This window comes from Epinephelus fuscoguttatus, linkage group LG23 (genome assembly GCF_011397635.1).
Source record: "Epinephelus fuscoguttatus linkage group LG23, E.fuscoguttatus.final_Chr_v1".
Lineage (NCBI taxonomy): Eukaryota > Metazoa > Chordata > Actinopteri > Perciformes > Serranidae > Epinephelus > Epinephelus fuscoguttatus.
Window position 1 is genome coordinate 13,293,648 of NC_064774.1, and position 25,723 is coordinate 13,319,370.

Here is a 25,723-nt window from a genome sequence, read left to right on the forward strand (position 1 = left end):
TGACAGCTTATGGACTGAATGTCCTGTGCAGAACAGCAGCAGTGTTGAAAAATAAATATACCGTGAACCACAGCTGAGTAATTCACTGGTTGTTGGAGCTCGTAAAATTGTGTTTACATGGCGAGGCGCGTCCCGTAACCCCGATACACTCACACAGGAGCGCGGGCACGGCCATGTACTGTACACTATGTGCGGCTTAGGCCTCGACTTGACAGGTGCACAGTTCAACTGTGAGCAACACGGTGCACTGAGAGTAGTTGCCGATTGAGTGTGAGCTCGGTCGGTGGGCAGTTTCGTTGTGCTGTCAGCTACGAATAACCGCCACCGAAAACTGTTGTTGATGTGTAATAACGTGTGGCAGGCGATTTATGTATTCCCGCTTCCGAGCCCACACACCGTTACGGCCTCTAACGTTAACCCCCAACGTCTCTCGCCTCCTGCTGAACTTAGACAGACTCGACAAGCGTCCGTAACATGGCGGCAAACTTACCCCTTTCAGTCGCTTCATGAGCGTGTTTTTCTGCCCGCTCTTCGGGAGGTTTCTTTGCTCCAGGGCGGCTTTCAAATCCGCGACACGGAGCGATTGTAGAGGTTTTCCATCAAGCGTAATATCTTCGTCCGCCATTTTGCTCCCTCCGCTTGTCTAAACTCCAACAAGCGTCGCTACGGCTGCTGCTCAGCGTCACAGCTCGGCAGTTTCCGGAAGGGCTCGGCTTATCCGAATCGCATGACAGAACGGTGACAGTTGGAAAAGATGTTGAGCCAGTTTGGGCCCACATCCACATAATATTAAGACTTTTTTAAATTTAATTTATTTATTTATTTTTAATTTTAAATAGTTTTAATCTTGCTTTAATTAATCTACTTAAAAAATATATATTTTTGCCCGGCAAATAACAAAATCATCTATTTTTGGACACCAATACTGCAATAAATAACCAAAACACATTCATTTAATTGCAAAAGATGTATTTGTGCATTCTGAACAGGAATACAAGACAGACACCAAATGTAGTGTTAAAAGCAAGGGGGTGTATCACTGTAGGAGACTTCTATACCTCAGCAAATACAGATAACAGACTCAAATGAGTTCACATAGTGTAAAAAAAACCCCTTTCTTGTACAAAAGAAAAACAGCCTTATCTTTGAACTGTAACTTAACATATTTTTCCCAGGGGAAAATAAAAAAAAAAAGTCAGTTGTAAATTACCCAGTAAAATCACCCCACGGTGAAGGATGTGCATATATATATATAAAAATTAAGCAAATTAAAGCCATGCAAAGTGGAAAGCAAATAACATAAAAACTTGACAGTAATAAATATACTGCTAAAGGTTACTTGCCGATCATGCTCTCTTCATACAAACAGTATTAGAGCCTGTTTTGGCAGGCAGGTATTCATTAGGTAATACTTCAAACCTCCACAGGGTGGCACTGCAGCAGAGAGAATGTAAAAGTAGTGACAGAAGACACAGTCGTAAAATAATGATTTAAAACTGAGCCACACAGCTGAGAAGATGATTATGCAATGCCCTGATGATACTTATACGGATCTGAGAATAAAACTTGAATATTAGTTTAAACAACATGACTGATGATACATTATATTCCAGCTTTGTGGAGCACCATTTGTAGTGTGAATGTGAGAAACATCGTGTTTGTTCAACTTCCAGTCGACTTTTTGTTCCATCACAGCTTCATATTTAACGTATGTATGAGCTGTATGTGCGTAGACCGACGCATTATATCTCAAAAGTGGTACAAGTAGACACGGTAGTGGTCAGACAGTAATACAATGGTCTGAAATAGGAAACAGGTAAGTGTTTTGTTGGATTTAAAATGCAAAATATTTCAATCACAAAGTGTGCTGTGCTGTATTTCACAGTTTCTACTAAGGCTGGGCAAAATATGTCCTTCAAATATTAAAGGGACAGCTCATAAGTTGGGTTGTATGCTTTGTTTTTCCATTCGACACCCCATTCTGACGGCTTCGCTTCCCCATCTATGCTCTCGTCAAAGCTACAAGACTCTATTAACAAAAGCAGTAATTTTGCCTCACTGAACACGCGAGCTGCTGTTCTGCTATGGTGCTTTAAAGGGCTAGTTTGGGTTTTGAAGTCCCAAATAACATGATCAAGTTAGTCGTAGACCAGCAGCTCCTGTGATCAGCTCTGCGATGGAGTCTGGCTTTGAAAATAGTGATACAGTTTCATTTCCTGTGAGAAATCGCTGTCGGACGCTAAGGTAAAGCTGCGAGAATGTTCTCAATATAGCATACACTTAAACTACTCCTCTACAGCAGTACATCGCTTAGCTTGCGTGTCAGACTCCAGGGTGCTTCTCCAAACTGGCAACATGCCGAGTGACATCTACTGTATGTAATACACTGACAATGACCAAGTACCTCATATAACCGTACTTAAAACTATCCCTTAAATATCCATCTTGATGTGATGCAAGTATCATACCCAGCCTTAGTTTCGACCTGACTTTAAATGATCAAAGCAAATGTGAGAAAGTACTCTCTACTTGCACGAGCGTCTTATGGGAAATAAACATGAAAAGCGAGGAAAGCCAAAGAAAGTCGAGCGTGCAGTCACAACAAGACGTGTGCAGACAGGTGAGCTCGGTAGACAGGTTTGTTATCCATTGCCAGGCTATCACATGACTGTGGGAAAGAACAGGATTAGGCAACATCTCACCCAGCTATCATTACTCACTCTCAGTCACTCAAATATGATCTCCCTCTGTCAAACAGGATTTTAATTCGTCTTCTTGTGTGCGACTGCATGAGCGTAAACTGAACACGTGTTGAGAAGATGGTTCTTGTAATCCTCCACGAGTGGAACTGTACTTTGCTTTCTAGTGGAAATGGGCACGACACAAACACGACACGCACTTGCACAGATTAAGAATGGAAGTCGGGCCTCTTCCATTTCTTCCATATTAAGCCCAAAAACACGATATGCTGCCTCAGCAGCTTCAGAATGATGCTCACAAAAGGCCTTTCAGGTTAACAGTAAGAAGTAGGTCAGAACCAGGATGTAAGGCCTCCTTCTGTGCTATTTTTGGAACAAGGGGGATGGCTAAATAAATAAAGGATGGAAGGAAAATGGCTATCATGTGAGGAAAAGAAAATATGGCCAACATAACAAAGCAAAGCTCCCAAGATAAACAGTCCCGCACGGACGCTCAAAGCCTTCAAGGGGGCTTCAAATATTCAATAAGTTAACACTCAAATAGACAAGTGTGCCTGGCATCAAAGCACAGAGGTCAGTATATAAACAAAAGGCAAACCAACACACACTGGGAGGACAGGAACCAACACAGTCGAAACCCAGCTCCCTAACAGCTGCAGCGAGGGTCAACACTTCAACTCCGCTTGCTTCAATCCCATTCAAACAAAAGGTGGTGAAAGAGTCTAACAACAAATAAGGCATTTCAAAGAGAGAAAATATATGTGTAGTGTAAACAAAGTTTTTTTTTTTTTTACGCAAGTGGTACGAAATATCACGAAGATATTTCCGCCAGGCGCTGGAGCAGAGTGGAGAAGCCCGCGGCCTGCTGGGAGAGCTCGGCGACGCGGTCCACCATCTCCTGGGTGGCGGATACTGACGGGTAGTTTTGTGCAGCGCCTTTTGTTGCCACGACAACTGACTTCAAGGCCTGGCAGAGTCGTCCCCCTGAGGTTGTTATCTGAAGCAGAGAAAGGAAATAAAAACTGTCATTGTCCATTAAGTTAAAAGCATGTATAGTGTACTATACTATTCACACCAATCTTCTCTACGCACCTTGGCCCGGAGGTCAGCAGAGGTGAGAAGGCGGGAGCGTGTCCCCGATGAACACCAGCTTGTGTGCCGTCACGATGAGACTCTTCCCTCTGGCGGAAAATGCGGGCGGTTGGTTCCCCTGCACGCTGCTGAAGAGCACGTCGATGGCATCTGCCAAACAGGAGAGGTGAGCGAGACTCTGGGAAGAGTAGAAGGACAGCAGCTCCGAGTCCTCCAGGAGAGAGACACAGGAAGTGGAGGATGGAGTCAACTGTAAAAGGAAAGATGATATTAGCGTTTGAAAGGGACAGAGTCAAATACTTCATTGGCAATAAGTAAGGGTTTCTACAGCTTAAGGCAAGATGAAGATGAAATTTAAGACCAGCTTTTCAATAATCAAAAGTGAGGGTAAGGGACAATTTTTCCCAAATAATTATTGTAAGACAAAATTCGACTTTTTTGTCCCTTGCTGTAGCACAGAACTTGGAAATACCTGGCATTTGTTGGCAGGTTTCCTTTGCAATTTTGTGTTTCTCACTCTGCGTGTTGGATTCTACTGTCTGTGCAGTGGCAGCTAGCTAGCAGACAGTCAGTACGTTTACATGCAGCTTAAGAAAATTGAATTATTGGCGTAGTCCGACTGAAACTAGACATTTAAATGCATGTAAACAGTTTAGTCCGACTGAAATTGGACTAACCATAGCTCGACTACACCTAGATAATTCAATTGAAAGTCGAACTATTGCTGCATGTAACCACTTAGTCTGACTGGAGTTGGACTCGGCGTTCTGTGCATGCACCATTTTTTCTTTTGCGGGCTTTCACCCGGAAGAAGGAGAAGAAGGAGATGACGAAGCAGCAGAGCAGTAACTCCCGGAAAAACAAACAAACAAACACCATGGTGACAGACAAGCAAAAACCGGAACTAGCTCAATACACACTATATTAAAAAGGACACAGCGCCGCCTATCAGAGGAGTCAAACGTACTTGGTCAGAAATTAGATTTTCTCTTCTACATGTATACTCAGACCTGACGAGAAGTCCGACTTGACTGATTAGTCAAGCTATGAGCTTAGCTCGACTACTGTGTTCATGTAATCATCACTATTAAGTATCATTTTCCTGGGGTGTCGGTGGCTTAGTGGCAGAGCAGGCGCTCCATGTACAAGGCTGTTGCCGCAGCGGCCCGGGTTCGAATCCAGCCTGTGGCCCTTTGCTGCGTGTCATCCTCCCTCTCTCTCTCTCCCCCTTTCACGCTTGACTATCCTATCTATAAAGGCAAAATGCCCAAAAAAAATCTTAAAAAAAAAAAAAAAGTATCATTTTCCTGATGAAATGAAGAAATTGTAAGGCTAAATGGACTTGACTTTGAGTCCCTGTAACAGCTGAGAAAGTCCAAACAAGGAGAATGAATGAGAAACATTAAATTAAATACACAACAACCATGGATTCATGCTTTCAGTCATTTTGCTGTACTGCACTTCACATAGGTTAAAAATGACATTTAAATGAGTCTTTAGTAAAGCTGCAATAATCAGTTGATTAATTAAATGGCCACAATAATTATATCCAGTTTCTAAGCCAAACTGTTGCAGCTTCCAGCTTCTCACATATGACAATTTGGTGGTTTTCACCCTTTTTTTCGTCACATGTGATACGTAGCTGTCTTTGTTTGGGTTTTGGGAAATTATAACAGTAGTTTTCCACTATGTTCTAACATTTTATGGACTAAATATTTAATTGAGAAAGTAATTCAAATATGAATCCGTAATAAAAAATAGTAATTAGCTCTAACCTCAAGCAACCATTTATCTAAAGACTCATCCACATCAAGAACAAAAATTGTAATAATAACTATAAAAAATAAGCAATGAGTCCACATCTCAACTGTAACGACGACAACGGTGGCAAACAGTATCATTGGGATCACTTTCAGAGCGATTTCATGAACAGAGACACTGACAGCCAATCAGAATCCATCCTAATTTACTGCAGACACAGCCGGAGCGTGCAGCACGTGTCTTCTGTTTACAGAACATTATCATTCATCAGTGTGAATGCTCCACGCTGCCTTTAACTCCTGAACATCAGAGCTTCGTCATGTAAACAAACGTATGCAGGCCTCTGATTAATGGTGTGTAATGTTGTTAATGTAACATGTGCAGTCTTATACATAACTTAAAAGCCAGAGAGAGTCTCACACACACACACACACACACACACACACACCCATATATACACAGTACGTCAGCAAGTGACTGAGCTTTTCTGTCTCTTATTGTCCTGCAGCTTTCGTTCTATGTGAGGCAAGATTGTTAAGATTTACAAGTGACCTCTTGTTGGTCGTCTGTGGCGCAACCAAGGAATCCAGCAAGGAGTAGAAAACATGCAGACTGAGAGATAAGAAAACATGACCTCAGTCTCGAGCGACAGAAGACGAAACTGACTCAAGAGAAAACGTAAGACAATGACTGATTGTAATTTTGCTTCTGTGTGCTGTCACAAGCCTTGATGTTGGATTCCCTGAAGAACAAAAGCCTAAACATCAGAAACACACTCTGAATCTCATGGCCTGATGGATGTGCGTGCAGATTCACGGGGAAGACATCAACAAAGGGTTAACGTGATATAAAGTCAACTGGTGTTGTGTAAACACAGTAGGTGTAGACTGAGGATGGATTTTGACGACATCGGTAGCCAAAAAGCTGCAGTGAGCTGGATTAATGAGTCACAGTGCTCATTAGTAAACAGGGCGCACTGTGAACACAGAGTGAATCAATGACTTATCTGTGCTGACTTGCTACGTGTGTTTCTGTGCAACACAAATCATGTAAGAATCCTTTGGACTGTAGGAGCTAACGACTGAGTGTGTGGAGGTAAAAATAGAGGAAGGGACTCACCGTTGGCTCTGCAGTGATTTGTGTGTGTCCATTCTCACCCAGGACGTCCGGAAGTGGATCAGGTTTACCCTAGTGTGGGACGGATAGAACAGTCAGGGGTGTTTACAGACACGGCTACTGTCCATGTTTGATGTATTTAGGGCTACACAATGTGAGGAAAATATCCGATAGTGCGGTTGAATATCCCCATATTACTTGCGATAAAAAAAAACAGCTTAGTTCTTGACTCAGGCTTTCACAGTACTTGTGAATGTGCCATGTTCTTTGGGTTGCCTACCAAACTTGGTACTTTTAAGGGGACCAACTGAATTACGTCAGTACTACCAATTCGATTCATGTTAAATCGATCAGTGCCAAATGTTGCCACCTTAGAGTGGATCTGGGTGAGAACGCGGGGTTTCGACAAGAGGCGGAAGTGCTACAAAGCACCCCAAGGTCTGGAAAGCGGGCAGCAACAGAGCTAAACTGAACCGCTAGATTCAACGTCAGACCGGAGGCAGAGCCACAAAGCCTGGACGTGGTAACAGACTGCCACAGTCATTTCATCAGATTGCACAATTGCATTAATTTGTTTCATCTTGTTTCATTTTATCTTAGGAAAGAACTGTGTAGTCATCAATGCCTGATGCCTCTAGTCTTTTTTGTTCTACATGTAAAGGTATATAGCTGTTTGGGTCAACCATGGTATCGGATCGGTATCGGGTATCGGCTGATACTCAAAGCCACAGCATCTGGATCGGTATCACAACTGACAAAGCTGGATCGGTGCATCTCTAATACAAAGTACTGAAAAAAGGTATCGTTGGGTACCAGAGCCAGATCCTAGGTACCAGAACAGGAACCCAGACCAGTATCAGTTCAAATATGAACTGTACACGACCTTGCCGACCAGCCAACTAACAAACAGAGCAAGCTATACAGCTAGAACTGTGAAAATTAATGGATATATAAGTGGTCTGCAAAGATCCAGTTTTTCATGCAGATGTTGTACAACACATCCATTAATTTCATCATGAAAACTGACCTGTAGCTTGACGTATCCAACGCTGTCTCCAGTTGGTACAGGTGCGGGGATGGGAGTCAAGCCGATCCCTGCGTACTCATTGCTGGGGTCATCTTCTCCATCAACAGGGCCCACTGTGAGTGTCACAGTCGACACAGTGGGAGGCAAAGGGAAAGCAGGCTGAGGGGTCGGGGGCAGGGGCCTCTCCTGGATCCAGCTACCTTTACGTGAGCCCATGCCTCCTCCTGATGACTTCCCATCAGGCACGGGGAGTGCAGGCAATGGCCTGCGGGACAGGGAATCTTGGGAAGGCAAACGTGGTCGGCCCTGAGCCTGCAAGAGCAGGGCACTTTCTTCAAGGGAGCGCTGGATGAGCGTCAACAGCCCTTCAGATGGAGGAGCGTTGCCAATTGCGGATAACGCCGGGAGAAGGTCTGATAGACGAGCCCACGCCTGCTGAAGAGGCGGTGGTGGATCATCTGAATGACTGGCTTTCCAGGTCGACAGGATTTCAGCCAACGAGGTGGCCAGGTCCCGTGATGACAGGGTGGAGGCCGGGCAGGAGGCCGTGCTCAGCACTGAGTGGACAAGGCTGGAAAGCGTTGCTCTCCACTGCATGTCGCCTGAACCGTTACTAGAAACAGAGAGGCGGCGAGTGGAAGTGGAGGAGGATGACAAAGAGTGAGGGAGGACTTCGGAAGTCAAGGCAGGCATGTCATAGATGCCACAGTCTGGCTCAGAAGTGTCCTGATTATGACCTCCGCCACTGGCTCGTTTCTCAGATCCAGGGACACGACAGGCCTGTCCAACCTGGCCGGCATCCTCAGCAGAGAGGCTGATGGTGGACTCTCCTGGGCCCAGAGGCACACCTGGAAGTGTAGGAACGCTGTATACATCGTCATCAACTTCGTCAGGCTGGACATCTGATGTAGACACATTCAGGGAAAGAGTGGGGACATCATAGACCTACAAGGGGGGAGAAGACAGAAGATTTTTTAATTGTATGTGTTGCTTACTTTATGCTTGTGTGGACAGAGAATGATTTCTATGGAGTGGGAACAAATGTAAGGGGTTTCTGTGTCAATAATTATTGACGAGAGGCACCCAAGACTAAAGTTCACTTTGTGTTCAGTGTGAACACACCATTAGACTTGACTGAAACGTGTCTTGTGCATGGCTGATCAGACTGAATGGCATCACAGAGTCACCACAAAAGCAAAACGGAGTGCAGGGAGACATTTGTCCCCTTAACCAGCTGAGAGTAAAAACAATGCGTCCACATACAGTAACTGCAGGCAAGGAGGAAAAAATAATCCAACAGCTGGCAGACATTTTTAAGTAACATTAAAGGGGGAGACCACTGGGGGTTAGGGTGCTGCTGGTGGTGGTATGGCCTTGGCATGGCCCTGACAGATGGGTGTGACTGAGAGAAAATAGCAGCAGCATTTGGACTGGATAGACAGGCTCCCACGGCAGAGAGAGACAGGTGTGGCCTCGCCTTAAAGGGGGGCAGGGAGACAGACCAATGGTGGAATGTGGGAAGAAATGGTGACAGGGTATTTGATAGTCATCTCTTGTTAGTGAAACGCTACACTTGTACAGACATGAACTAAACACACCAGTTTACCACAGTTCCCAGCAATTTCATGGTCAATCATATCAACCACAAGGATTATTATTTGACTGTCAGAAAATAAAAGAGCGTAATTATAGGCACAACACGCATATATAACATGTTATACGCTTTATATTTTGTTGAGTTGTGAAGTCACAGCATTGGAAAAACTCTGATTTTTAATGTTAAATTGCTTGATTTAGTGTTTTTACCAGTTTAAAGCACCATCTCTGTTTGTTTTGGAGAGGAAGAGACCTCTGCGGATAATTCAGCTCTTGGTAAAAGCCTGCTGCTAAGTGGTATCTTTACCTCTGTCTCAGAGTCAGCTTGTGGTGGTACACTGCGAGGGGTGTCATAGATACCGTCATCATCACCCAGGGAGGATGGGACTGGACGCTGCCACCTGCCACTGGGAGGAGTATCATACACCTACCAAGACAACAGAAGCACAAAACCAAATTATGACTGCACGTTGGTCAAAATTTGAATCATTTTCAAACATGCTGATGAAACTCAAACGACATGCAAATCCAAACCATACACAAACTCTCGAGAACACGTTTTTGGAGTAGTTAAAGGGTGTATAAACCTATTAAATAACAATGATAATAACCTGCAACGTAACACGTTTCTAGTTTGAACAGTGTGATAAGCGGAGTAGCTCCACATACCTGGTCATCCACATCATCTGCGTAATCCTGACTTTCTCCTTTTTTGTTCTGCATATTGTTGCTTTTTTCCAGGCCGTTATTCATCCGTTCATCCTTACTCTGAGGAACTCCTCTTTGTTTGTCCTCTTCTTGCTGCAGGCCTGCATTAGTAACCTGAGCAGTGGGTTTGGGAACAGAGTTAGAATCGGCAGATGACGGTGCAGCATCTTTCCTGGTGACTCCTCACTGGAGGAGCTGGCGGAGGAGGTTTGCGGGCAAAATTTGGTGATCCAGGAACCCTGACCTGGCCTGCTCTGACCAGCAAAGGTGACCCACGATGACAGGCCAGGCCGGGTTTGCCTCTGGCGACTGCAGAGTTGGGTGAAACGCCCTTGAGCAGAGGTCTGGGAGATGCTTGGACAGGGGATATGTGAGATGGATGCTGGTGAGCCAAAACTGTGGCTGAAGTCCTGTGAAGGCTTGTTCCCACAGAGGTGGGTGTTTGGTACACCCCTGGGGTGTCCTGGCTCACTTTCGGCTGAGGGGTACCGGGTGTTCCACTGGGGCCATTAGAGCAGACAGCAGTGCCCACAACTCCTCCTGTTGGGGACTGGTAAACATCATCACCTGCAAGGGGTGTGCCTTTAGGCACCAAGTAACAGTCGTCAGAGTGTCCTGCTGTTAGTGTTTCTCTAGGAACTAGATATGTAGTGTCCTCTGGTTCATCAGCTGCCCGCGGTACTCCAGTGGGGGAGAGGTACACAGACTCTGAAGCCATGAGTGGCGGCCTGGCATGCTGAGCTGCTGAAGGCATGGGACTTACTGGAGTCTGATAAAGTGTTCCTGTCGCTTCTGAGCCCCGTCCTCTCAGAGAGGGTGAGCGCGGACGCCCCGTCACCCCTAAATCCCAGTCAGGTCTGGGCCGGGTGCCAGAGCTGGAGTGGGAGCGTGGGCGCCCACCCTCGACTCTGCGGAGCTCCCCCGGCCTTGAGGCAGCTCCTCGTCCCTCGCCCACAGCTGGCGGGGAGCGATACACTCCATCTATGTCCTCTGCACTACTGCTGACAGCAGTCCGGGCCAGTGGGGGAACAGGCGACAGGTAGACGGAGTCCTCAGCAGGGTTACGTCGGGGGTCTGAGCCTGGGGGCGGGGCGGTCTGGAGGAGTCGAAGGCGGTTCGCAGGTGCAATGCCCTGTCTGCCATGTAGGGAGCAGAGCCACCAGCCTGGCCCGCCACTCTGCTCCTGTTCAAGAACCATCAGGATGTCACCCTTCCGGAAAGCCAGCTCCTCTGGGCTTTCGGCCGTGTTGTCAAACAGCGCCTTTGCCAATACCGTCTGAGAAAGAGGACAAAAACAGCAAAAATCATAAACATGGACCCTTCCCTTCAGTAACTCACACAACACACGCCAAGAACAGGTTTTAATCTACAGCCTAAATTCACACAAGCTAGTGTCTCACATCTGCTCACCACAAACAAACAAGTACATTGACGTGGCAGTGCCAAGTCAGGGGCATAAAAAGGTCGATTGTTCAGGGCTATTGAATGGAGAGTGAATACGAGTGAATAGGGAAGATCTCGTAAAATGTCCGTGCGAGAGACAGAGGGACAGGAAGAGGATGGGAGAACGCACAAAGAAAATTTTAAAGCGTAAAAACGAGCATCATGACATAATTCACAGCTGTGTCAATAATCATGGAGCTGAGAGGGAGCGAGGGGCACAGTCAGGGAGGATCAATGATCAAATGGACACAAGGGCTTAATGGTAATGAGCGAGATGAGAGGGAGGGGGAGGGGATGAGAGGCACATCTGTCCCTTTGCTGTTTAGGATTTAATTGCCAACCCAAAGCCAGAGAGTCAGGCCCCCTTTCATTTTCTAAACCAACCCCCTGGGGACAGCTAGGCTCCATTGAGCCATGTGGGACCCCCTTAGAACAGTAATGGAGGCAATGAGGATCCTAATAAAATATATAGACATGGTGAGAACGTACAAAAGGTAAAAGCGTGCAAAGTAGATTATATATATGTGTATTTTAGTTTTGATTGCATGTGTACTCAAGAAGAAGACATGCAAATGCACACACACAAAGACACAAACACTGTACTCACAGAGACAGACATTATTGCCAAGATAACAGTTATGTCTCAGAGAGAAACTATAACTCCAGAGTCCGGATCAGTCGGGGTCGTCCATCTAGATCAGCGGTGCTTCTATGGATGTCCTGGTCGCCGGAGAGGCTCGGTGCGGAGGCACAGCTGAGTCCGGGAAGGACACATCTCAAAGTCCGGGTCGTCTCCGCCTTCATAAAGATCCTGAAATCAATGCACAAACGCTTTTCACGACTCACGCACATCACACCGAGACTGTTGGTCAGCCTCAACTCGTACGCTACGAGGCACATGTGAAATAAAAGGTAGGGCAGGCAGCGGCAACACCTGTCTATCATTTCCACGCCCAGTAACGTTACGTTAGAAGCAACCCGCTAAGCTAACGTTAGCTTAGCATCGTAGCGAAATAACCCGGTGTGCACTCGCTATTAAATATGTATTATAAAGTTATCTATAACTATTCAGATTAAAATGATAATTCAATTGAACAGTAGCTAGCTAATATAACATTAGCCGTGTTGTCGCGGCCTAGCTACCAACATTAGCTAGATACTGTTAGCTATGATAACGCTGGTTATCTTCATCGCCTTTCGCTGCTAACGCCAAAGTTCAGTTCAAAACAACAATGGCACCGCCGGGGGAAAACGGTTAATACGCGCACGAGCCAACGTTAGCACCCAAAGTACCGTTGTTAAAATAATTACCTTGCTTTATTCTCTTATCGCCCATAAACTTCGCGTCGGCGTACAGTCTCACAAACGTAGAAATCACTTCTTTTCAGGCGTGAAAATCTGAGGCCATCGGCGTTCAATCATCTTCGGCGATGACAACAACGCTATCTCCGCCTCCTTCAGGGGTTGACGCCATTCACTGATCCAGTAGCATAGCGTGCGCGTTAGCTTCAGGTTGTAGACCTATCCAACATCTGTGAAATCGCGCAGGTATCCGCAGCCGTGAACACACCACCTCTGTGATTGGCTCGGCTTTGTGTGTTGCATTTAGGGACGTCCGGATTTTGCTGTTCATCGGAAAACTAAGCTGTAAACTGAGGAAAAAACAAGACGTGCGCCTCGAGCTAATACTATCATCCGATGGTAAACAACATTTAATATTCCCTAAATGTATAGCATATTTTTGGGAGGCACTTGGTTGTACAACTGAATCAAAGAGCAGGCAACTGCACTGGGCTGCTTGCTGGCGGCTTTTATTTTGACATCGTATTATTTACCCGGAAACTGGCTATAGCTACGCGTTTATAGAGGTAGTCAAAAGTCCAGGCAGTAGACTTTGATAGTCCTGTAACAATTTTTTAGATTTTGGTTGAACCTTATCTTCAATACCGCATGAACTGCAGGGTGAGATAAAACGTTTGATCACATTTGCGCATTTGCATTAGTTGTTTATACAATGTAGCTGCGTAAAAACATAAACATGCTCCAAATAGTCTTGATTTTGTCTCTTTAAGTATACCAATCAACTATTTATTATTGTTGTCACCATGTGTCAATTATTAGTTGAAGTGACTTAAGAGAAAGTGGCTTCAAGCTTCAATTTGAAGCATTCAGTTTGGGCACCACTGCTGTCAGAGTCCAGGTGACCTCTGCCCTAGTTACCCAATGTTTTCATAAAATATATCCGTGACTTCATATTCGTTGCTCACAGGTGATGTTGAGGAGTGTATTCAGGTGCCTTAGGACCAATCCTGTCGCTGGCCAAAGAAGCATGTCTCAAAGCAGCCTTGCTGGAAAGGTAGCCGTTGTCACTGCCTCCACAGATGGGTAAGAATTACATGATGAATGCCTGTGCTGCCCTAAAATACAGAGATTAGTAAGTAAGAAAATGGCTTCTGCAATAGTTATCTGCTGCTCTGATGAAGCACTGACACAGACAGACAAAAAAAACTAAATTATGCAAATTGTATGAAGCTGGTATTGAAAGCATCCTCACCTTTGCACTGACCGCAACACCTCAGGTCAAGACAGGGAAATCCCGGGCAAAGTGGTACATCAAACTGTATTTAAATTTAAAAAGGAGATACCATCCCTTGCTGAAAAATTTTGCCTGTACTTTTAAAAATATTTTACATGTCTGAAAAATATATGAACAAGAACAGCAAGTTTCTGTGACAGTACATATCCAGGGGCTGTTTGCCTTTCAACACCATGGTGGCATTATTCTTGTCTTTGGAGCACAAAGGCGGATGTTTTGTTTCAAAATTTAGGGGGGACGCATATGAAATAGTGGGTTTGGGGGCCCTGCCAAGGTTGCTACAAAACACCAATGTTTGGTGCTTAAAAAAATGCTGGAAAAACAGTGAGAGGTTGCTTCAAAACACCCATGGTTGATGCCTAAAAAAGCTGCTGGACACAGCAACAGGCTGCTACAAAACACCTCCATTTGGTACCTTAAAAGCTGCTGGAAACACAGACAGTTTGCTACAAAACACCTGCGTTTGGTGCCTAAAAAATGCAGGAAAAACAGTGACAGGTCGCTACAAAACACCCATGTTTGATACCTAATATGACATGGGAAACACAGTGAAGGTTTGCTACAAAACATCCATGTTTGGTGCCTAGAAAGCCACTTGAAAACAGCAACAGCTTGCTACAAAACACCAATGTTTGGTGCATAAAAAAAGCTGGAAAACAGTGACAAGTCGCTACAAAACACCCATGTTTGGTGACTAAAAAAGTAGCTGGAAACACAGTGACAGTTTGCCACAAAACACCCATGTTTGGTGACTAAAAAGCCATGGGGAAAACAGCGACAGGTCACTACACAACACCTACATTTGGTACCTAAAAAGCTGCTGGAAACACAAACATTTTGCTACAAAACACCTGCGTTTGGTGCCTAAAAAATGCTGGAAAAACAGTGACAGGTCACTACAAAACACCCATGTTTGATGCCTGATATTACATGGGAATCACAGTGAAGGTTTGCTACAAAACACCCATTTGGTGCCTAGAAAGCCGCTTGAAAACGACAGGTTGCTACAAAACACCAATGTTTGGTGCCCTAAAAAGATGCTGGAAAAACAGTGACAGGTCACTACAAAACACCCTACATTTGGTACCAAAAAAATTGCTGGAAACACAGTGACAGTTTGCCACAAAACACCCATGTTTGGTGACTAAAAAGCCACAACAAAAACAGCGACAGGTCGCTACAAAACACCTACATTTGGTACCTAAAAAGCTGCTGGAAACACAATGACAGTTTGCCACAAAACACCCATGTTTGGAAACTAAAAAGCCACAAGAAAACCAGCGACAGGTCGCTACAAAACACATTTGGTACCTAAAGAGCTGCTGGAAAGAGTGACAGTTTGACACAAGACACTTAGACGCTGTTCTTCTCTTCCTCAGTATTGGTCTAGCTGCAGCTCAGGCTCTGGGAAAGAGAGGAGCTCATGTGGTGGTGAGCAGCCGGCGGCAGACCAACGTGGACAAGGCTGTGGCGCTGCTGCAGAGCCAGAGCATCCAAGTGACCGGGACCACCTGTAATGTTGGCATAGGGGAAGACAGAGAGAAACTGGTTCAACTGGTCAGTATTTTTAAATTCTGTCAACCACAGTTAAATGATTCATACACAACTGCATCAAAGAAGTTTGAGCCACATGGCTGCATATCCATAATTATGAGGTTGTCTATGATTCATCCAGCTCGACCTCATTAATAGTCTCATCCTGTGCTTGGTATAGACTCTGGATCAGTGCGGGGGCATTGATATCCTGGTGTCCAACGCAGCAGTCAACCCTTTCTTTGGAAGCGTCATGGACTCCACGGAGGAGGTCTGGGACAAGGTACACAACAATAGATGAAGCCCCAGGCCTCATTTATAAAATAAAAACATGAAGACTTGTTGAAATGATTCTGCGTCTCGTTCCTCCTTTCATTTATTGTAATACAGGATAATTTATGGGATCTTTTTCTTTAGATCCTGTCTGTAAATGTGAAAGCCGCCTTCCTAATGACCAAGTTGGTGGCGCCTCATATGGAAAAAAGGGGGTGAGTGACAAACTGATCCGAACGACAACAAAGACTATAAAATTGTCCACTGTATGTTTAATTATTGCTCTGTATCTTTCCTTTCAGAGGGGGGAATGTAGTATTTGTGTCATCTGTGGCTGGATACCAACCAATGCAGGTCAGAACATTCATCTCAAACATATTTATATTAAAGGAATACTTCAACCCCCAAAGGACCATTTATATTACAGTTATTCGCTCTGGTTTATGTTGAATTTGGGAAGAAAACTTTGCTTTTCTGGCATGTCTCCACTGTAAAGGAAGAATCCAAAAACTGAGAAAATTCTTGATGAGTTTGAGTCATATAAACCAGCGTGTCTGTGTATGTTATGGACGCTTTGTCCCTGCAGGCTCTGGGCCCTTACAGTGTGAGTAAGACAGCACTGCTGGGTCTGACGCGGTGCTGGCCCCTGAGCTGGCTCACAGTAACATAAGAGTCAACTGCGTGGCCCCTGGAGTCATCAAGACCCGCTTCAGCTCTGCGGTAAGGAGACTAAAACACACAGTCCTCTTTGCATCACGCACTTAAATCCTTGAGTCAAGTCTCCTTTGTTTATTCACACTTGAATGTTGTAGTCTCTGTAACACACCACTGTTTTGTCCCAGTTATGGCAAAATGAGGACATCATGGACGATTTCAAAAAGCAGCTCTGCATTAAAAGGTACGGCTCACGCTCACATGGAAGGTTGTCACTAACATGCTGCATAATACACAAAAGAATATAATATTTCATATGTTCCTTGATTCATTTTTTCCCTTTAGAGTGGGACAGCCAGAGGAAATCGGGAGTGATTGCCTTCTTGTGCTCAGAGGAGGCTTCGTACATCACTGGAGAGACCATCACAGTGACGGGAGGGATGAGCTGTCGACTCTGAAGCTCCAGTGGCAACTGAACAAATTAGCACTTAATGTTTTGATTATATTTTGACTACTCTTCTAAAGTGCCAGAATAGATTTGGAAACCTTAAAGGGACCGTTCAGCCCCAAATCAAATACACCTATTTACCTTGATCGTTTTGGTGTGAGTTGCTGAGTGTTGGAGATGTCTGCCTTCTCTCCAATATAATGGAACTAGATGGCACTCAGCTTGTGGTGCTCAAAGCGCCAAAAACGTACATGTGAAAAACTCAAGTGTGATGTCACTGCCCAGAAATCATGACCTGGTTACTCAAGATAATCCACAGACCTTGTTGCGAGCAGTTTCATGTAGGAACTATTTTCTTTCTACCAAACATATCACTGCGCAAAAGGAAGTGTGCATCTACTCAACATTAATGGTGTCCTCCTCAGCTAAGCTCAGTCGTGCTAGGTGAGCTAGCAGTAGATGCACTCTTCTTCCTTCTGCGCAGTGATAGGGTTAAGGGTGTAGTCTGGTGGAAAGAAATAGTTCCTACATCGAACTGCTCACAACAAGGTCTGTGAGTAACCAGGTCATGATTTCTGTAAAGACACATCTCTACCAACACTCTGCAGCTCACAGCAAAACAATCAAAGTTAATAAACAGCACTGCAGGTAAGAGGAAAAATATGTATTTTTGATTTTTCAGTGAACTGTTCCTTTAATGTGAGAGCTATAATACACCAATCTCTGAGGCATTCAAAATTTTGTAACCAATTACTGAAGATTTTGGGTTCTTTTAGGTGTCCCGGGTGATTATTTGTGATATTCTGTGAATAAAGATTTATATTCTCTGATAGCTGTGACAACTAACTTCATCCTCTCAGCACATGTGATAAGATGACCTCACATTTATATGTAAATGGGAAGATTTTCAGTGGTTGTCAGTCAGTGAGAGATGTAGTAAATGCGTAAATACAAACATAATTAAGCCAAAAACAAGGTTACCATTATGATCTCATGAGTGAATGTAAGTGCAGGTGAATGTAATGAAAAACAACAAAGTGACAATTTTTTCTCATACAAAACATGACTGCAATTAATTTTATTTCTTAACTGAGGATACTATATATAGCAGGTTTAAAATATGTATACAAGTGAATTATTTGTAACAGAGATAACCCAGATATAGTCTGGTCTTTACTTAAAAACAAACTGCACATAAACAATTTAAAATAAAGTGTGCTTTGTATGACAGTGCCATTTCAGGGCTTGTTTTCCATGATGCCAAAGTTAAAATCTGTTTCAGCTACACTGAAATCATAAATCAAGAGACGGATAAAAATATACGACCATCAGCCACGGTGGCTGGTGTATTTCAAATCTTAACTTTCCTGCCATTGCAGCTGGTGGAGAAACCAGCTGAACCGCAGTTAAAGTCCTCTGACATTTTTCTGGCATCCCAACACCAAACCTGGCAGTGAAAGTTCATGTCATCATCTGCGTTTGCTGCCAGCCGACGTTAAGTCTCGCCGTGTCGACCTGGCTTCCAGTACTCCTCAGAGTGGGAACATATGTGCCGTGTTTGGTCTTGTAGTAGCGCTTCATGAACAGCTGAGGAGACAGAGGCAGTCAGAAAAAACAGATGAGACAGCACATTAAAGAGACATCATCTTCAATCATTTCAGAATATTCCTCAGGATAAATTTCAATGACAGATTTTATTCTTTTTTAAAGTGGAAATATACACGCACACACTATGACTTATCATGATGAAGTAAATGTTGATTGCACAATGTAATGGCTATTAAACAATGACACCATCAGCATTTAGATTGGTTCTTTATAAGCCTCGTTTATACTATGAAATTCTGTCTGCTACCTGGTACGATCTCCTGGGAAAATTATGTCACAATTATCGGCACAATGGGGTGCAATTAAAATGAGAAGAGGTTAGCATTTTTGTTTTACCCAGTAGCTGTCGGTAGCTATTCCCAGTTACCAAAGAGTACCAGTGTGAGTACTCCACATCAGTCTTGGTCTCTCTCTGACTTGACCATATCTTACTTGGTCTATGGTCTAAGACAGTCCATAAATATTAATAAAAATGAAGAACTCTCTCCCAAATACAAAAACTAGAGTGCTAAAACTCAAATTTGTGATGTCATAGGGTAGTCTGGAGCTCCTCCATGGATACTGAATTGGGAAAATCTTAGGGAGCGATCACACCGAGATGAAACGCTAGAAACGCAACGCTAGTAAAACCATTGTTTTCCTATGATATGGCGCGTCTGACCAGCGTTCAAGCGTCTTTTTAGATGGGCGTTTTTCCGGCGTCTTTTTAGACGGGTGTTTTTGTAGACACTTCTTTTTAGACGCTTCTTTTAAGACGCGCGTATACGCTGAAAAGTTATAATTTTTTTAACTTTTTGAGCGTCAGACAGCAGTAGCTAGCGCGCATTGAATAAGCGCTTCCAGCGTTTCAAGCGTCTTTGAAGCGTCCGCGTCTCTAGCGTCTCATTTCTGTGTGATCACCCCCTTACAGGTGACACCGAGAGCACCCAGAGGAGTGTAGGAGAGTATATGGGTACGTTTTCTTTTCGACCCACTCTCAACTTCTCAAAGTCTTGATCTTGTCTCAGTCTCAATACAGTTTGGTCTTGGCTAAAGTGGTTCTGACTACAACACTTGCAGCTACTATCTCGAGAAGCAGAAATGCAACCTGTGTAACTGTGCTCAGCTCTGAGGAAAACAGAAATTGATCCAGTTGTCTTTGCGACAACAGTGCCAACTATACCACTTTCAAACACTAGATAAATAGAGTACCTAGAAGAGTAAAAACATTTAAGGCAAGCCCCTCCTTTAAAGATCTTCACTGCCCATAAATACCCCGTTTCCCATGTTTGGAGAATACATACCCTGCCTTTGAAGTTCTTTGTCGCTTCATCCTCAGAATCAGCTACGTAGTCTTCACTGTCTCCTGTAAGGGATGACGTCTCTAAACACAAAAGGAAATGGTCAAACCGAAACTTGTGCAGGTGAGTTTTATTGTTACAGTACTTTTATTCTTTTAATTCCCTGGGAACAATTTGTTAAATCACCTGTGTTACTTCGCTGCTGAGAGGGAAAGATACTTATACCCGGTGGGACAGGATGATTTCTGTCAAATAGAAACAACATAATTAAACACTTATGTCAATTAACTTCTTAATAGTAAATGGACTGCATTAATATAGCATCTTTCTTTGGTAAAATTCGCCTCTCATTCGCACACATTCATACACTAATGCCATGCGAGACACTGGCCTACTCCTCAAGACCAACTGGTGGTTCAGTGTCAGACATATGGACAGGAGGACAACCTGCTCTACCTCCTGAGCCACAGTGAATGGTGGTAAATGATCTGCTTACTGATCTGCTTTGACAGAGGCGTTTCTAATGTAGGTCTAAACACAGCCAGGAAATATTAAAATGCAGTTAAATCTCTTAAATTTCTTTTTATAGGACCTGCAATTCCAAAAGAGCACATACAGAGGTAGAAAGACCAAATAATACCAGAAACATTTAACTAAATTATTTCATTGTATTTGTATTTTATTTTATTTGTACATGAGTAATAGTCAACTTAAAACCTGGGGACCATTTTCTAATTTACGATGAAAATAAACTAATTCACACTGGGATTTTTTTGGCGGGTGCTTTTAATATCTATAAGGTGCCAAAGTGCAATAAAAACATCAAAATAGAACCTGTTTAAAAAACTTAAAAGAGCCAAGAGAGGATCCCAGGGCACACTGACAGAGGTCCAGGCTGATTATAAATAAGTTGAGTATCCCTGGGCTCCATTGTTAGAATAAACGTAAACTATTTAATTTATACAGCAGTAAAATCTTGTCTCAATGTGTTTCTGCAAGGTCAACTTAAAGTGTCTGGCACTGTGGGATCATCGGTGTGTTTTAGAACAAACATATTCTTACTCAAAATGTACACTACGGGAATCCCAGGCAGCTAGGGAAAGCTCGTGAACAAAATCCAAAACACATCACAGCAGTTTTCTTTTAAGCTAGCTGCTGAATTATTGCGATACAGACTTGACATGATGCTAAGACCTACTTTGCTACTTTACACGTGCATTTCATTCCCGTCTCTTACTCTTTATCGTCCAAGCCAGGATAATCCAAGTCAGGCTTTCGACGTTGATTTGTTGGCGCTTTGACGGGCAAGTTCCTCCTCTGATTCTGCCGGGTCACGTTTATGGATTTACCTCCTCTATCAGTCCTGTTAGCGATAGCAGGAGTCACTGACAGTTTGTCAATGACAACTCTGGGTTGGCGGATCAGACAAGATGCAAAAATGGAGCGGAGGGACGGATCTTCAGGCAGGTGCAGTGCTTTGACACCCAGCTGGGACATGCAGGTTTCTAGAGCTGCTCTTTTTTGCACCTCGCCTCTGACAGCTTTGTCTTCTTTGCTCTCATTTGTCCTCTGGTTATCTCTTCTTCTCAAATGCCCGCTTATCCTCGATTCCCCAGTTCTGATCATGCGCAACACTTCCTCCTCCTCGTCGGATTCACTCTGTTTGTCAGGCTGCTTGCGTTTCAGTCCACTTTTTCTTTGTAAGGCGTTCCCCTCCTCCTCCACGTCTTCTTCACCCTCTTTGGGTTTTTGTCTCTTAATCACAGTGAATTTCAACTTATCTTTTGGGTCTGAGGCTGTTGCATCTTTTGAGCTGGCTGGCTCATTGTCTCTCGATGTCCTGATCATAACGGGAACATCTTCATTTGATATTAGTCCGATAACGGGTGTAACAAATTGTGGTTTGTCTCTTGTCATTGTGACATCAGACTGGTCCACAGTGGACTTTGTGGCTCCTGTTGGTTGATCTGAAGGTACTTTTCCAGAGGGTGGCAGAGAAAGTGAAGCCAGGATGGAGTCTCCCAAGTTTGGAGGCAGGGATGCTGTAACAAACAAACATGGATGATGAGAATTATTCGGAATCTACATAAAAGGCTTCGCTGTTACAGTCAACCTCGCAAAGACGCTAAGAAGGTGTGTAGTTGTACCTGCACTCTCCAGATGACCCAGACAGGTTTGATGCTGAAGCAGTATCTTAAGGAGTTGTGGCTGGGTGGCTGCCCGCGCACACTCCTCCAGGACAGGGGGGGCATCACTGAGCCACGACACAGTCTGCAGACAAATTATTACAATATTGACCTTTTCAAATTTAACAACCAAAACGTTCGACGTGGGTCTCTTTGTGAATAAGAGTAGTATCTTTTCAGACTCACTGAGCTGTAATAACTCATCCATAGAGCCTAATTGTCAGTTGGAGCTACGTAACCATGGTAACCTGTGCCAAACTCATCTGTACCAGCAATTTAAGAATACTTCATGAACTATATTACGCCTCACAAAGCTTGAATTGAAGTGGTCTTGGTCGCTGTCCTTCATAAATGTTGCATTGCGTTATGGAACATTAATGACTATGTAGTGTCCAGTGTTTGTATACTGTAATATTAACTGGAAATAGTATGCAATTAATGTGCTATTGGTTTTAGACACACTAAAATAATCCCCCATTCGGTTTTAGCCTTCTAAATACTGCTATCATGTTAGTATTATAAATGTGTTCATGCAGACTAAAGCTTACAACTAATAAAACTGTATGAAATGTAGTCTGCACTGGGTTGACTGACGCTACCTGAGCTAGGTTGGGAACCGGGAGCAACTGGTCCACTCGGATCAAGAACTCCCACAGCAGCTTCTCCAGTTCCTGGTCAAACTTTGGACCGTAATCCACGGGAAACTCCTCCTGTCAGAACAGAGTAGGCTGTTACTTTCCTTTCTACATTGACTGAGAGATGATCACATATGAGTTGCTGCTGCTGTGAGATCCAAATAAACACAAGTAGGGAGACTCACCTTGAAGAATTGTTCTCGCCCTGCCGGGTCTCTTAGCAGTGTGTGAACCAATGAATGGAAACTTTCGACTGTTCTTGTGATTTTTACATCCCTCTTCTCGGAGACAAAAAAGCAAACATTACATTTTTTTTCGTACATGAGTTTCTACTGTCTTTCTGTAGCAATGTGCTGTGAATCATCGAGAGTATGGAGTTATTATTTGGAATAAAAGCCTACAAACTATTTAGTGACAAAAATGGAAATGCAACATGTGAGAATCTAAACATCAAAGATAATTTACCCCCGTAGGAGCAGAGGAGGTTGACAGGGCAGCAGGGGTACGGATCCTTTCCAGGTGTGGCTCGATCACCTTTTTATCCAGTTGTGTGCGGCACAGCTCCAAGATAAACTGAAAAGAAGGCAGAGGATGATGAACCATGCAATTAAGCAGAAATATAATTCTGATACGAGACGATATACTTCATGGGGGAATTTGTCTTGGACTCAGGAGCTGCATAAGTTTTGCGACCTTACAATAATAGTCCAGATGAAATGAAAAGCATACATACTCGCCCTCTCAGCCCCAGTGCCAGCTTGCCCTGGTGTCTCACAGTGAGCAGCCCGGGGACAGTCTCACAGGCCGATGTCACAAACTCCTCCACAGCCCCATACTGCATCACATCCCTCTGCTTCATCACTTTCCAGAGGGCTGCAGATACCAGACGCACAGGCGGGGCCAAGAGCTGCAGGGCAGCAAAGGGAGGCTGGCATCTGTGCAGGAGACAGAGGAGATAACTGTGATACACTTATGGCAACTAATACAGGGCTGGAAAATTCTGCTTCACTTGTCTCCATGGATTGATGCTGTCAATGTTGCACTGCTGGCTACAACCCAGTCAGTAATGCTAATGTAGGAGGCTGTCAAATTCATTGACTGATGAACACATTTACTTGTCAGCCATGATGAGCATGACTACACTGTCAGTCACCTGCCACAACCTTACTCAACGTAAACCATGTTAACACTTACCATTTTCCTTAGGATTTCTTGTAGCCATACCACTCGATCAGACAGTCAGCTAACGGCTAAGGAGGTTAACAAGTTGACGTTAGCTTAGCAACGTACACACATTACTTCTAAACCGCCGCGGAGCTAACAGTTTACCCTGAAGTAGTTTAGGAGTTAATGTTGAGGTAATGTTGACTAATTCCGTCGACGCCTGGAGCTCTCTGTGGTTCACTTCAGTATCACAGTGACTGATAACCCGCTCGAAACAAAGCTAGCACCACTTCTATCAAAACTTCTGCTTCTTGTCCTCCCGCCTTCACTGCAACCATGTAACTCTTCTCATGTCTTCACGCGGCTGTGCCGAGTGGGCGGTGCCTCGCGCATTGGGAATAAAATACAACGGTTCGAACGGCAAACTCCGTCCACGCGCACCCTCGCATTTAAAACAAGCGCACCCGGTGTTGTTTACAGGATATGACGTATTTTAGCGGATCCGACAGCCGTTTTTTGTTGTTGAGTTATTTCTCATGTACAAAACCTTTTTTGTTCTATATTGTAACGATGCAACATCAAAGTTTTAATACATGGGAGTGTAAGATTATAAAAGGTAATCATTACTATTTATTTACCACTTAAAAATGTAATCTAGAAGTAGCATAATTTTAAGAAACATATGAACACAAATAAGATAATGGCTCAAATAAAAGGCAAAAAAACAAGAAAATGGTTATGCGAACCATGACAGGCATGGGCATTATGAGACAATCGACTTTGTTGTGGTTTTGCTATTGTTGTTTTAGTCATGATAATTTTGTGTCTCCTTGTCATCATTTTGTGTCTCTTTTTTGGTTATTTTGCCCCACGTGTAGTTATTTTGGATCTACATGTGGTGTCTTCTTTTGTTATTTTGCCCCTTCTTGCAGTTATTTTGTGTCTCTTTGACGTCATTGAGTGTCTTCTTGGTTGTTTTGTGTCTCTAGTCATTTTGTGTCTCTTTTTTGTTGTTTTGCCCCATATGTAGTTATTTTGTATCCCGCTGTCTTCATTTTGTGACTCTTTGAGATAACTTTATGGGGTTTAAAGGCACTTTTGTGTCTTTTGTTGGCATTTTGTGTCCCCTTAAGGCCATTTTGTATCTTTTTTGGTTGTTTTATGTCTCTTTGTAGTCATTTTGTGTCTCCTTTTAGGTCATTTAGTGTCTTTTTTGGTTGTTTTGTTTATTCTTGTAGTCATTTTGTGTCTCCTTTAAGGTCATTTTGTATCTTTTTTTGGTTGTTTTGTGTCTCTTTGTAGTCATTTTGTGTCTTTTTTAGTTGTTTTGTTTCTTCTTGTAGTCATTTTGTGTCTCTTTACCACCGCATTATGTGTCTATTTGGTCGTTTGTGTCTCTTTGGAGACATTTTGTGTCTCTGTTTTGATGATTTGGTTCGTGTGTAGTAATTTTGTGTTTTCTTGTTTAGTGACTGTTAATAATAATTAATTTTGTGTTTTTTTTAATGTAATGTTGTGTCTTTTGTTTTCACTTTCACTGTCACTTTCTGGTTGTTTTGCCCTTTTTGTAGTTATTTTGTGTCTTTGAGGTCATTTAGTGTCTTCTTGGTTGTTTTGTGTCTCCTTGTAGTCATTTGGTGTCTCTTTATTGGTTGTTTTGCCTCGTTTGTAGCTATTTTGTGTCTCTTTGTGGTCATTTGGTGTCTTTTTGGTCATTTTGTGTCTCCTTGTAGTCATTTTATGTCTCTTTTTTGATTGTTTTGCCCCTTTTGTACTTATTTTGTGTCTTTTTTTTATGTTTTGTCCAGTAGGCCCATTCAGTAGTCCATCCATTGGTACAGGTATCAATCTGAGTTTATATTCCTACAATGGGACTAAAATATCTTTCATATGGTAAAATATTA

At 43.6% G+C, this 25,723-nt stretch overlaps 4 protein-coding genes across 5 annotated transcripts in view; 2 read left to right on the forward strand and 2 right to left on the reverse strand.

Annotated features, from left to right (window-relative positions):
* tinf2 (TERF1 (TRF1)-interacting nuclear factor 2) overlaps positions 1 to 23,557 on the reverse strand; it is a 57,202-nt gene extending 33,645 nt beyond the window's left edge. The window contains exons 1-8 of one of the 2 annotated variants that reach the window (XM_049568106.1): positions 23,389 to 23,557; positions 23,121 to 23,228; positions 22,841 to 22,933; positions 22,620 to 22,730; positions 21,982 to 22,105; positions 21,072 to 21,876; positions 20,021 to 20,079; positions 19,838 to 19,917 (exon numbers count right to left, since the gene is read on the reverse strand). In XM_049568106.1, coding sequence (XP_049424063.1) covers positions 19,838 to 19,917; positions 20,021 to 20,079; positions 21,072 to 21,876; positions 21,982 to 22,105; positions 22,620 to 22,730; positions 22,841 to 22,933; positions 23,121 to 23,228; positions 23,389 to 23,514 — 1,506 coding nt within the window. In that variant the 5' untranslated portion in view covers positions 23,515 to 23,557. Of the gene's footprint in view, positions 1 to 19,837; positions 19,918 to 20,020; positions 20,080 to 20,153; positions 21,877 to 21,981; positions 22,106 to 22,619; positions 22,731 to 22,840; positions 22,937 to 23,120; positions 23,229 to 23,388 lie in introns of those variants that run through there. The other variant, XM_049568107.1, reaches the window with a different exon arrangement.
* cideb (cell death inducing DFFA like effector b) overlaps positions 1 to 25,723 on the forward strand; it is a 54,649-nt gene that overhangs the window by 25,035 nt on the left and 3,891 nt on the right. The window lies entirely within an intron of this gene.
* On the reverse strand, positions 953 to 13,118 carry LOC125883660 (embryonal Fyn-associated substrate-like). Its single transcript, XM_049568115.1, is given in 10 exon segments — positions 953 to 3,696; positions 3,792 to 3,828; positions 3,830 to 4,041; positions 6,672 to 6,740; positions 7,696 to 8,640; positions 9,599 to 9,718; positions 9,961 to 10,183; positions 10,185 to 11,275; positions 12,050 to 12,253; positions 12,754 to 13,118. Coding segments are annotated over 9 exon segments (2,895 nt in total). The 5' UTR covers positions 12,062 to 12,253; positions 12,754 to 13,118; the 3' UTR covers positions 953 to 3,510.
* Positions 13,278 to 17,778, forward strand: LOC125883657 (dehydrogenase/reductase SDR family member 4-like). Its single transcript, XM_049568111.1, is given in 11 exon segments — positions 13,278 to 13,404; positions 13,712 to 13,827; positions 15,418 to 15,595; positions 15,753 to 15,854; positions 15,989 to 16,059; positions 16,147 to 16,198; positions 16,431 to 16,479; positions 16,482 to 16,564; positions 16,687 to 16,742; positions 16,844 to 16,864; positions 16,866 to 17,778. Coding segments are annotated over 11 exon segments (831 nt in total). The 5' UTR covers positions 13,278 to 13,392; the 3' UTR covers positions 16,957 to 17,778.